We start from the raw sequence: 13,598 nt of genomic DNA, 5'->3' as shown, positions 1-13,598 counted from the left end.
CATTTCTATTTGGACATGACTAAAAGTGGTAATAGTGAGAAGTGTGGGAGATGTTTACGTTGTAACTAGTTTGAGGCATTCAGGCAGATTCGTGATGCCCCTGTGCGAATTTTTTTTATTTTATTTTATGTTTTATTGTCGATTGTTCTCCTTTTTATTTTTATTTATATATATTTTTTTTTTTATTTTTTATTTTTTTTATTATTATTAAATTTTTTTTTTTTGAGGAGGCACTAGCTGCTTTGCTTCATGGGAAAAAAACGCCGCTGAGTTTAGAGAAATATCATAATGCAAAAGGAGTCGCGGGCGTTCACTAGAAACAAAACATTGTGCTCGTTTGTGTTTGAGAGAGTAGAGCGCGCGCGTGTTGGGAAAGTGGGTGTCGCTGTGCACGCTGCTGGAGCAGCTTCAGAGCGATGTGTAGAGGACTTTAAACACACTGTGTCATACAGTGGTGGAAGGAGGGAGATCGTGGATCGTATACCGCAACACATCTGATGCAATGAGTCCGACCGTTTCCATCCTGATCCTATGTGTCTGACGATTCACTTACCGCGCGCGATGCTCTGACTGCCGTGTGTTTATATATGGAGACACCCTAAAAAACAGTCAACCGGGAAATGGTAACACATGAACCTCCTCACTGGAAGGAACATGGTTGAGAGGAGCAGTAAATTTCTGTTCATCGTTGTCGGCTCGGTTCTGTTCATGCTGATTTTGTATCAGTACGTGGCTCCGGGGATGATGAACTTCGGCTCTCCGCACGGGTACATGCTGGAAGACGATGCGGATCTCTTCCCGACTCCTGATCCACATTACGTGAAGAAATTCTATTTCCCCATCAGGGATCTGGAGCGGACTGTGGATTTTGAAATCAAAGGGGATGATGTGATCGTGTTCCTCCACATCCAGAAGACCGGAGGCACCACGTTCGGGAGGCACCTGGTCCAGAACGTCAGGCTGGAGGTTCCGTGCGACTGTAGACCGGGACAGAAGAAGTGTACCTGTTACCGACCCAATAGGAAAGAGACCTGGCTCTTCTCTCGGTTCTCCACCGGATGGAGTTGTGGCTTACACGCGGACTGGACCGAACTGACCAACTGCGTACCGGGGGTTTTGAACAAAAAGGAGAACAGCATGAAAAACCAAAGGTGATGCTTGTGTAGAATTGTTTTGTCTGAAGTGTTGGCTGTGTCTCAAAACCCCGTGAGCAGTCACAAAATACTGTCTCAAAAGGATTTGAGGCACAGCCAGTGTGTAGAAGAACTTTAGCGAGTACAGAATAACACTTGCCATCATCTGCGGTATACACAACTATACAGTAATAATTATGCATAAATTCACTGGTTACATTGGCTTTTCATACTACTCTTGGGTTAACCTCTTTTCAAACTTTGGGTAAAGGCCAGTTTTAACCCTGGGTTAAACGTTTCACATCGTAAAGAAGGTTAGCACTGCTTTTAACCCTAGGTTAACCCTGACACGCGATGCTACAACGTAAACAACCAGTGTTGTCATTAAACATTCACGCACTTATGTAGGCTATGTATGTCGCGTACACGTTCAAGCGCTGTTTAAAGGGTTAGTTCACCCAAAAATGAAAACCCGTAAAACCTCTGTTCATCTTCGGAACACAAATTAAGATATTTTTGATGAATTCTGAGCGCTCTCTGACCATCCCATAGACAGCGATGTAATTACCACAATCAAGGTCCAGAAACGTAGCTAGGAGATCAGTAAAATAATCCATGTGACGCGGAGGAGACAAATTGTTGAAAAAAATCGTTATTTTTCTTTTCTTTGCTTGCAAAAAGCATTCTCCTAGCTTCGTAAAATTTCGGTTGAACCCCTGATGTCACATGGATTATTTTACCGATCTCCTTGCTACATTTTTGGACCTTGATCGTGGTAATTACATTGCTGTCTATGGGAGGGTCAGAAAGCTCGGATTTCATCAAAAATATCTTAATCTTAAAAATATCTTAATTTGTGTTCTGAAGATGAACGGAGGTCTTACGGGTTTAGAGCAACATGAGGGTGAGTAATTAATGACTGAATTTTCATTTTTGAGTGAACTATCCCTTTAAGTGTCTTACGAGAAAGGGTTAAAATGCTGAACAGTGCGACTACTGAAAAAGTATCATATGTTTTAGCAGACTATACACAAGCACAGTAGATCTACTTGGTGACATTTGAACGTTGGGCAAGCGGTTTTTAAAACAGGTCACATGCTATTTTCCCACCTCAAACATATGCAAAGAGCGTTAAACCATAGGTTGTAAGTTTACAGAGTGAGAAATCGGACACCTGACCACTCAGGGTATGGTATGAACAATGTGAAACATGAAACAAGATAACCCAGGATTAAGTTTTCTTGGGGTTAAAACTGACAAAAGGGTTAACAATTTCAAGTGTGAAAAGCCCAGTGATGTTGAGTCTAGTTAGATTTCTGTGGTTACATGAAACTGGATGGCAACCTTTCAAAAAATGAACATGGAAACCATCGTAGGCCTATACCATAGTATTTTACTACATGTAAAAATTCTGAAAAGATACTGTTACTTGAGCTAACTTCATTCAAACAGATTAAGAAAGCATTAGAAAGTAGGGTTGAAGCAAAACTCTGCAGGGCTGCGGCTCGCCAGGACCGACGTTCGCCACCCCTGGCCTATACCATAGTATTTTACTACATGTAAAAATTCTGAAAAGATACTGTTACTTGAGCTAACGTCATTCAAACAGATTAAGAAAGCATTAGAAAGTACTATTGGCTCATATTAATGTAATGCATTTTGGACAAAACTATGTTTACCATGTTAAAAGTTTTGTAAGGTAAAGCTCTCATGGTGCCTGTCCTTCGATTTCAGGTGGAAAACAGAACTTGTGTTTGTGTCATTCGATTTTGCATGCTTGTGTTTTCTCCAGTGATGGAGGTGGAAAATTACAGTGTTGTAAAACAGCCCCTTGTAAACACTAGTGAACACTGGCTGCCAGGATAGTGGTTACAGGACTCACCACATCAGGACACGCCAAAGCAGTCATGTCAGGAATAACTGGCCAGCGGCCACTGGTAGTCAGTGTCATCTTGTTTTGTATTTTGGTTAAGAAATGGCTTAATTACCTTTCCCGAATGGATATATGGTGGTCTCATAAAAGCATTTAGACCCACAGCTAGTGGGCATAGGTTACAGTTTGTGGAATGTATTACGCTTATTTTTGCAGTGATGTGAAATCCATCTCAGAGCCATGTACGTAGACTGTTTTAGTTTTTAATAGGATTTTATAGATTAAATTATCTAAGCTCTGCAAAGTCAAATACATCAGATCAGATTTAGCAAATAATCACCAGCCCGGCTCCTCTACCTGAAAGAACACAGTCTAGTTCCAACATCCCCTCGAGTGTAAAACATCCCTCGTATCACAGCGATGCCATTACTCTTGTTGCTTTTGGCGACCTTAGGAATGCAGCACTGATATGGATGCACATTCCTCTCCTTGATTAATCTCTCCCATGATAAAGGCAGACAGACCACACCAGTGCTATTCTCCCCTAATTCATCACGCATGTGTACATGTTCGTTTTGTCTGTGAAATTAGCACAGGGTCAGCGGTAAAAGAGGTGAGAGGAGTTTTGTCATTTCGCATTTTTAATATTTGCATTATTCTGATAATTAGATGGGAAATACTGTGCGTAGATCATTCGGATTTGATATGCTGCTTTGTGGAAGTGCTCTTTTTACATTAGTTACAGTGATTTCAAAGGGCCAATGTAGGGTGAATTGAAACTTTGTTCATTGCTATGTCTTGAAGCTGTAGGGAGATTTTTTTTATCTGTAAAAATTCTTAGAATTTGGGTGCTTTAGGAAAATTAAAAGGATGAATAAAAATTTTACAAAAGGCAATTGAGCCAGGATGGTGGCCACATAGGAGGCTGAGAAAAGCGGCACTGTTTATGACCCGTGAAATCTCTTGTGGAGATTTTGAGCTTCTAAGGACTGCTGGGCTGTTTGTCTTGCTATAGTTGTGTTTTTTAGACTTGTGTTTTTAATACAACCAAATATTAATGTGAACTGTCATATTTTATGCTTGTATATCTGGCCTACAAGTAAAAAAAAAAAACTTTGTTAGTTTCCAGATTACCAGACTGCACTGTAAAAATTGCATGATTATTTAAACAAAATACTTTCAAATGTGGAGTGTCATGCAGGGAATTCTGGGAATATCAGTTTACAGTTTTTGACTGTAAATTATACATTGATTTGTTATTTTTACTTCTAAAAACTGTAAATTTTACTGTAAAATTACATAATGTCTGGTTAGATATTTTACAGTTTTTCCCTGTATATAGTACGGGAACTTACTGTTAACCTATTAACATTTTTTTTCCGTAGCGTTTTTACAAAATGTTACAGTTAAAATTACACTTATTTTTTACAGTGTGCACGTTATAGATTGTTGTTCGTAATAACAGTTTTGTTCGTCATTGAACATTTCACAGGGATGTGCGTTCATTTTAATGGTAATTTTGTGCTTTGCTATTGTCAGAAGATCAGCAAGTATGTGGAACTTCTTAATTTACATTTTTGTGAGTAATTCATTAAAAAAGAACCGTTCATAAGGGTCATTTGTTTGTGAATCACACTTTGTTGTTCGGTTGCATCTGCTATCATTTTACTTGCAGACTGAAGCCCTAATTATTATAGGTGTTGTCATGATGTTGACAATTAATTTGAAAGTTTACTTCACATTTAGAATGGTGGTGAAATGCTTTTTTTTAGTGGTAGACCGATACATAGCCAAGGCTGCTGTATATTGGAAGTTATTTAGGATTTTTTAATTTACTGGATTGACTGTTCAGTTTTTCTGTTTGGCTGATGGTCTTCAAATTAAATGGTGTGATATCATATATTATATCAGCTTTATATTGGCCATCAGGTATCCTGCTCTCTAAAATATCAGTACTGGCCATCAAAAAAAATCCATATTGGTTGATCACTACTTTTTTCTGAACGATTTTAAGATGTGTACTTCACCCTTACCCTCTTCAGTCTTAACTGCTTATTCGTGAGATTAGGTGCACGTTGGGACAGAGTGCCACAGCACAGAGTTTAACACCTGTTGTCAATCCAGTGAGTTTCAGTTCATGGAAGCCAGCGCCATTCCCAGCAACAGGCAGGAAGCCATCTGACAGCTGTGCCAATCTCGTGCTTGTTAGACACGTTTAACGGGCTTGTTTACATTTAAATCTCTCTCGGCTCCTGAGACTTTGGAAGCGATGCCCGCTCCCCTCTTCGTGGCCATTAATGTGGCGAAGGACAAGCTTTTAATTACACATAGGCCTTATTCGGATTGTTGGGATTTTTAGAGTCACATTTTCCAAATCGCATTCACGCCATGCTGCTCCCCCGGGGACCTGGCGGACATGAGAGCGATGGGGGCATTTTAATTGCTTAACGAGATGTGTATCACCACATTCTCATTGAGGCACCGGTTTCAGTCAGGAAGCCATCTGGCGAGTGGTGTGTGTTGCTCTCAGGCATGAAGCACAGGGGTTTCTGATAGACCAGTGAATGGAGTCCAGAGGAGAGTGACGTCTCGTGTGGGTGTGAGGTGTGAGAATGTTTCCCACAGCGAGTGGGTGTGCAGTCAGCCACCAGCAGTTGTGTTTTACCCAGCCCAATGGTGGACTACCAGTCTTTGGCCCCGCTGCTCTAGACAAGATGTAATCTGTTTAATGAAGGGTCTGCGTCTGCTCTTTGGCCGATATGCTCAGTAAGAATCGGTGAAAGGGGGCTGCTGTCTGTTTGACGCCCCTTAAAGAAAATTCATCATCTCCTCGCCCTTATGTTGTTCAGAACTAGAGATGCAATGATTCTGTTAGATAAATAGCTGATAATAATTTTTATGCTATGCTTATGCATTGTTCATTTAAACAAAATTCTATTTTGTTTAAATGAACAATGAAGCACTTAAAAATTACTTTAAATGGCAAAAGTGAATTTAGGAATCATTAGGCAACATTATAATGCACAGTATGAAAAATTGATATTCATTTTGAGATTTGCTAAAGATTACATTTAACAGTATAATGAAGTGAAAAAAAACAAAACAATTTGCAAATATAATGCATGTTCGACTTGCTTAAAATGTATGCTTTCTTTTAACTCTTTCCAAAAAAAAAGACTTTTCAATTTTCAAAAAAAATCCAGCTTGCCTTTTTTTTTGTTATACATCAAAGTTGAAGGTGACCACTGGCTGTCAGGCTCCAAAGATAACCATGGAAGTTTTCTGTTTGACTCTTCTGCTACTGTGTGAGGCTATTATGTTGCTTTCATAACAGAATTCTCATTTATGGTTGAATTGTCTCTTTAAGTAATCTATTTGACGTGATTTCTCATTTCTAGCCATCATAGATGAAGATAGAATCCCAGTTGGGGGGCAGCCTGGTTAGGAAGCCTGGCGCAGTGATCAAGCAGACACAATTAACTTGAAATGACAAGGTGCCGATGGGGTACCAGACCACGTTGTCATGTTCCTGTTATACTAGACATTTATTGTGATTATTTAGGGGGAAAATGAAATTGTACATTATATTGGCATGCAATTGTGAGCTGCAAAGAGTAATTTGCAAATTATCATATTAGGCCTCTATGAACTTGCATTCAAGATCATGGAGGGAGAAAGAACTGTCATCTAATTATATAAAAAAAAAAAAAAAGATGAAATAGATGTCTTGAACCACACTGAAAATCCAATTTAGAAAACAAGAGAAAATATTTGAAAAAAGGTGTTATGACATTAATCAAATATGAAATTAAAAGGGAGTTTTTTTTTAACTGTTCCTAATTTTTTGGCTCAGCTTTTTATGTAATCTGTCATGTTGGCAGTAATGAAACAAATGTATTAAATTAGAAAAATGCTAAAAAGAAGCATTTTGGTTAGTGGCCTCCGACTTTTGGACCTCACTGTATGTGTATCTATAAATACTGTATGTATTCTCCTGGGAAATTGCCGTGTTTGTTTTTTTGTTTTCTGTGAGAGATGAGAGAGGATTCTGGGCTATGAGTACCTATTGTCACTTTTTCCCCATGTCCTGTCTATTTAAAGATATTGCAGCAGATTTTGAGTCCCAGTCCAATAATCTGGCACAAAAAAATCCTGCAGTTCTGCTGTCAGTCTTTTCTTTTAATTTCGTATACATCCACACTCATTTCTTCAGCCTCTCTCTCTTTCGCTCTCCCTCCATCTCTTCCTGTTCCTTCAGCGGTGTCAGTGTCTAATCAAACAGGCAAGATAATTTTCCACACTGTAGCTTTATGGATATGGGCAGCACAGTATACCCCAAGCGTGACTAGAACATTAGAGGGAATGTATTTTCATGGAAGATTTACTGTAATTTCTAAAATGGCAGGCCCTACTAATGGACAACTGGCTTCTGTATTGTTAATAACAATATTTGGTGTACAGGACACCCCCACAGTCTCCCATCATGGTGTCATGGAACAATTAAATTCTGTTTAGTCTATGTTATTTAGACCTTTGCTAGGTCAACTGCTTTCCTGTGATGATAAGCAAAGATTTTAGAGCTCCAGTTTTTCTTTAAAACCTAATAGCCTGGATCACTGTAGATTTTTGCACCTGAAGTCACTATAAGTGGACAGGTCATCATCAAACTCACTGGGCCTCATTTATCAATCTAACGTAGAAACGAGCGCAGATCCGTGCACACAAATCAACTTACGACAGAGTTCAAGTGTGATTCATGAAACATTTGTATGCCGCCAATCTCATCGTACGAATGATCGTATGTGGCGGCAGAAAACAATCGTCGTTTGAATATCACGCCCTAAAAACACCCTGGTTTAGAAGCCTCGCCCCTAGAGTTTACGACACGGAGAAAAGAAACCCGGCCAAAAGAGGAAGTAATCTCGTCAAAGAGAAATTGATCTTACTCCAAAAACATCTGTGTAGCAAAGTTCATAGTTCGGGAAGAAGGAGGCGGGAACTGGCGGACATTTAAACAAACTTTAATAAAATAAACAAACACAAAATAGCGTGACAGCCCCTCGCGGACGACTGTCGCACACAAACAAAACCAAAACACAAAATAAACTCCAGGCCTGGTCCTCTCTCGTCTTTCACTGTTGTCACTCCTACTTTTATCCTTCCGGAGCTCCTCCGTGAGACTCGAGACCGGTGAGTGGCGCAGGTGTCGCGTATTAGCAATTACTCCACCGGCCTCGCCCCTCTCGTCACAATCCATTAACCTTGTAATTGCAAACAATTAGGCTACATTAATTTATGCAATTTATATGTATATTAAAATACTCGTAAATATAAACAGATTTAGTTTCCCTCACTCTACAAAACATATTTTAAATTTAACGGTATTTAGAACAGAAGAAGAATAAAAAATAAGTAGTTATAAAATTATATATTCAACTATAAAAATAAAACTAATTAGGCTATAGTGGCATTCATTATAAACAGCATACAAAGTCAAACAAAACTGAAATGGCATTGGGCTCACGAGCCTGCCTCATACCACAAGAATCCAAATGTTTCCATTTTTGCCATATTTGTAACATTTGTTTGCATAACTATTATTCATTATACTTCTCTCATGTTCTAATATACGTGTAAAATCCTTCACATGCACAAAAATGTTTGTTTGGGCGCTGCACGCTGATTTTATAGCGGACCTTTTCAAATAAACAGTGTTACTTTTATGTTTGGTTGACTTGATGATAAATGGCTGAAATGTCAGGCAACAGTAGAACTAATGTTGTTTGTGTGTGCGTGAGGCGCCTGTGCGATCAGATGGATTTAATCAAATAAAGACATAATTCAATTCAAGTTTATTTGTATAGCGCTTTTCACGATACAAATCGTTGCAAAGCAACTTTACAGAAAATTAAGTTTCTACAATATTTAGTAGCTTATCAGTGGTGACTGTCAGTTAATGTACATATGGCAGAAATGTATGGAAAAATCAATTAAAGACGTAATCAAACAGACGATGAAAAGACACAAAGAAAATAAATAAAATGCATTAAGAGTGTCACAAAAACGAGCGTAGCCTATGCTTGTTGCACAGTGTTTTTTTCCCCTTTTGTTAATCTGTTAATTATATTATAGCCTATTATATATTTTGTGTGATCCTATTTATTTTATTCCTTTTATAGACTTAATTTCTGTTTTTCTCCTTTCACAGAAGCGCAGCAGGTGCATGATGCAACGATTGAATCCTCACGGTCTTGTTTACGCTGCTGCTATTCACGCATATAATGCTAAAGTCCAGTATAAAACAAACAAACAAAAAAGACATTCTATTCTTACTGGTTAACGATCGATTAATGAGCTTCATTTGACGGTCAGGAAAATATAAATGTCATTCTAGAATTTTCCACCATATTTACTATGCTGCGCGCAAGTTCAGGTAACTCAAATACTTGCGTAGCCTACACGAGCTGAGACCAGACGTGAGATTTGATCGTAGCAACCGCTCTCGTCCATATTGATAAATTCCAAGTTTTGCGTTGAAACGACCGTACGCCCAATTTTCTGTCGTACGTTCGTTTCGTAAATGAGGCCCACTGTCTGTAGGTTGAAGGTTGTAGGTGTGCAAGTGGACTGTAATCATACAGGCTAAAACTTGAAAGGGGTAGTGAAGACATGGAATAATGTGAGCAACAAGAATTGAGTATGTAAACGCTTGAATCTGACCATTTTCCCAATTTAATTAAAGGAATAGTTCAACAAAAAAGAAAGAGTTGCTGAATATTTAGTCACCCTCAGGCCATCCATGATGTAGATAGATGAGTTTGTTTCTTCATCGATTTTGAGAAATTTAGCATTACATCACTTGTTCACCAGTGAATTCTCTGCAGTGAATGGGTGCCTTCAGAATGAGATCTGATCAAGCATCACAGTAATCCACAAGTAGCTTCTGTTTTTGCATGTAAACAGTGCTTGATCTTTGCATATTTCTCTCCTAGTTCAGACAAGACAACTTTTTCACCGGAGAAAGCAATATTATATAGAAGTCTCATATTTAAATATACATTTTCTTGCAAATTTTTATTTTTAGGTGAACTATTCCTTTAAAAATACCTTGCACAAATGCACAATGCTGGATGTGTATGTTTACATACCATTTATGTCATATGAATGTGCAAATGTTTATTTACATCTCATGTCTTACGAACTGGTCAATGGGCGAGACAGTCAGCTTTCTTTTTAGATAAGTCGTCAAGGCAGAAGTGACAATAATACTTGTAGTAGCTCCGGAGACGAAATTGCGATTGCTTTTTTAAAGTTTTGTTTGTAAACGAATATGTGAATCAGATTGCAGTGTTAAACGTTCATATAAAAAGAGCGTTTTTAAAATCTGAAATCAGATTGTATTCATTCTGACTGATGAAAATTAGTACTTGTAAACACACCTTGTGTGGTTCAGTCAACTCCATGTTTTCTCGAGGTACTTTAGAGTTCTGCTGGTTAATATGGCACAGTAGATGATAGTGAGAAAAATGTGTGGAGCACAAAGCACCATTGGTCTAAAGAAATTAGCAGAAGCTCTCAAGTAGTGCTTGATATTGGATGAAGATGCTCTTCACTACAGTTAGTTCTTGAAGATGTTGTTCTCCATATTTGGCAACGAGGACTAGAAAGCCACATTGCGATTGTTATAGGTCTAGCCCTTTGCTTAAGAGTGTGTGTGCATATTGGTTTGCCGGTCCACAAATTATAGTCTGATGTGATGTGGTTAGCGGTTGTGTGATCTTTGTGGTTTGGAGGTCAGTAGCTCAGAGCTTATAAAATCCTCCAGCTCTCCGTTTGAACCCGGATTCTGGCTCTGGGAGAGTGAGCCAGATGGCTAGGCGGTCTCCAGATCTGCTTGGAGCAGAAAGCAGAGGTTCTGACAGGCCAGTTTTTCCCGGGCCGGTAAGAAAAAGCGCTTGGAGGCAGGCCTGATCGCAGCAGCCTGACCTCGATGTGTTAATCCCATCAGATCAGTGTGGATTAAATACAGGGTGCTCAAAGCCCGTTATGTGGTAATGTGGAATCAGTGCCCGCCCACCACGAAATCAAGAGACCCATGCTTTCGGACGAATGACTCTAGGAACGTTTGATTTCTATGTTTGTGTCCTTTCCGCATTTTTACTTCCATTGTTTTATGAATAATTTATCTTCAAATTGTATTCACAATTAGATATTCTAGGTCTAGGGGTTGAGACACAATGGTTGACTAATTGTCCTACAACTGACTAGACGACTAGTGAAGTTGACTATTAGATACCTTTCTTTAATTTTAAATATTTTTAGCGCAAATAAAAACTCTGTTTAAGTGTGTGCCATAAAATCCTCTCAGAAAAGCCTTTTAAAGGGTTAGTTCACCCAAAAATGAAAATTAACCCATGATTTGCTCACCCTCAAGCCATCCTAGGTGTATATTACATTCTTCTTTCAGACTAATACAATTGGAGTTATATTAAATAATGTCCAGACTAATCCATGCTTTATAATGGGAGTGGATGGTAGCCCGAAATTTGAAGTCGAAAAAATTGCACCCATCCATTATAAAAGAAGTCCACACAGCTCTGGGTGGTTAATAAAGGCCTTCTGAAGCAAAGCGTTTGTGTAAGAAAAATATCCATATTTACAACTTTATAAATCTTAATCTCTAGCTTCCACTAACTGCCGTACTCGCGTTCACGAGAGAGTGGCATCCAGTGGATGATGTAAGACGTAGCCAAACGTGGTGACAAACGTGATGAAGTGATGAACATGGAAGCGAAGAGGAGAGAGCAAAACAAAACACTGGTCACGAATTAGTAGTACAAAATGAGGATTTGTAAAGAAAAATGTCGGAGGATTTCGATATAAGCCAAGAGGACACTGGTTTTCCCTTGCTGTAAACAAAACTTTTCTCGCAAGACTAGCATATTCTCACTGGAGTTTATGCTATGCCTACATCCTACATCATCCGCTGGACACCACTCTCTCGTGAATGCGCGTACGACAGTTAGCGGAAGCTAGAGATTAAGGTTTATAAAGTTGCAAATTTGGATATTTTTCTTACATAAACGCATCGCTTCAGAAGGCCTTTATTAACCCCCGGAGCTGTGTGGACTTTTTTTATAATGGATGGGTGCATTACCATCCACACCCATTGTAAAGCATTGATTAGCCTGGACATTATTTAATATAACTCCGACTGTATTCGTCTGAAAGTAGAATGTCATATACACCTAGGATGGCTTGAGGGTGAGTAAATCATGGGGTAATTTTAATTTTTGGGTGAACTATCCCTTTAAATTCATCCACTTGAAAGCGCTGTCAAAACAGCCATGCATATTTAGATGTTTTGAGACGTCACATCTCATACTGGTTTTTGAGCTTTCTGAAATGTATTGCATTTTTAAGATGCCATGTCAAGTTAAAAAATAATCCAAGTTGAGCATAATCTCACCTATAAAGATGCCACTGGCTGTAAATCCTGTTCACATTAACTTGTTTTGTGTTAATGCATTAAATAACAGCTCTACCATTTACATTTAATACAGTAAAGTATTAAAATGGCATTTCTTTGTGATACAAGGTTGAGGTCAGTAATCTGGGGAAATAAATATTAGGGCTGTCAGTTTAACGTGTTAATTAAATTAGTTATGAAAAAATAACACGATTAAAATATTTGAATGCAGTTAACGCACTGGCCCCGTCCCCAGACCTGTACGTCATCTTACAGTTCATACAGTTGACTGTTGACAAATATGATGCAGGGTAACAACTCCATAAATGCAGTTATGCCCTAAAATTCAAGATATTGTGGCAAAAAATGCCTCTATAAGAGTTGCAATATGACACGAGTGCTGTTTTGTCATGAATATCACAAGTTTAAATGTGATTTTATACAACAGTTCAGTAAGTTTTTATACAACAGTTTATTTATCTAAAATGCCATGGCTAAAAATAATCCAAGTTTTAAGAATGTCACAAGATGCATTCTGTTCCATGTCAGTGCGCTTTGTCCAGCTATTTTTGTACGACTCATGTAAATACCCACTGATAAATGTCTAATTCGTGACCAGTGAACGTAAAACCAGCCTAATTATACTAGGATTCCTTAAAGGGTTAGTTCACCCAAAAATTTAAATTCTGTCATTAATTACTCACCCTCATGTCGTTTCAAACCCGTAAGACCTTCGTTCATCTTCAGAACACAAATTAAGATATTTTTGATGGAATCTGACAGCTCTGACCCTGCATAGACAGCAACACAACTGAAATGTTCCCAAGTCCCGAAACGTAGCAAGGAGATCTGTAAAATAATCCATGTGACATCAGTGGTTCATCCGCAATTATACGAAGCTACGAGAATACTTTTTGTGTGCAAAAGAAAAAAAACGACTTTATTCAACAATTCGTACCCTCCGCATCACCCTGGTGCCATTTTGGAGAATATCAGATGGACGTAAACAACGTATGCTGTTCTGTATCCGCTGCGTCACGCGGGATCTGTTTCCTACGTTGTTTGTGCTTTGATTTGAATGAAAACAACATATCCGCGTGACGCAGCTGACACAGAATAGCAT

General features: G+C 38.6%; 1 protein-coding gene across 1 annotated transcript in view; it reads left to right on the top strand.

Annotated features, from left to right (window-relative positions):
- Nucleotides 1-363: 363 nt before the first annotated feature.
- LOC107602601 (heparan sulfate 6-O-sulfotransferase 1a) overlaps nucleotides 364-13,598 on the top strand; it is a 155,877-nt gene continuing 142,642 nt past the window's right edge. Inside the window, exon 1 of the mRNA XM_016295143.1 lies at nucleotides 364-1,151. Within this exon, the coding sequence (XP_016150629.1) occupies nucleotides 631-1,151 (521 nt within the window). The 5' untranslated portion in view covers nucleotides 364-630. The remainder of the gene's footprint in view (nucleotides 1,152-13,598) is intronic.

The sequence above is a fragment of the Sinocyclocheilus grahami genome, unplaced genomic scaffold (assembly GCF_001515645.1).
Source record: "Sinocyclocheilus grahami isolate Dianchi unplaced genomic scaffold, SAMN03320097.WGS_v1.1 scaffold331.1, whole genome shotgun sequence".
Lineage (NCBI taxonomy): Eukaryota > Metazoa > Chordata > Actinopteri > Cypriniformes > Cyprinidae > Sinocyclocheilus > Sinocyclocheilus grahami.
Note: the sequence above shows the minus strand (reverse complement) of the source record. Positions and strands in the feature narration are given on the sequence as shown.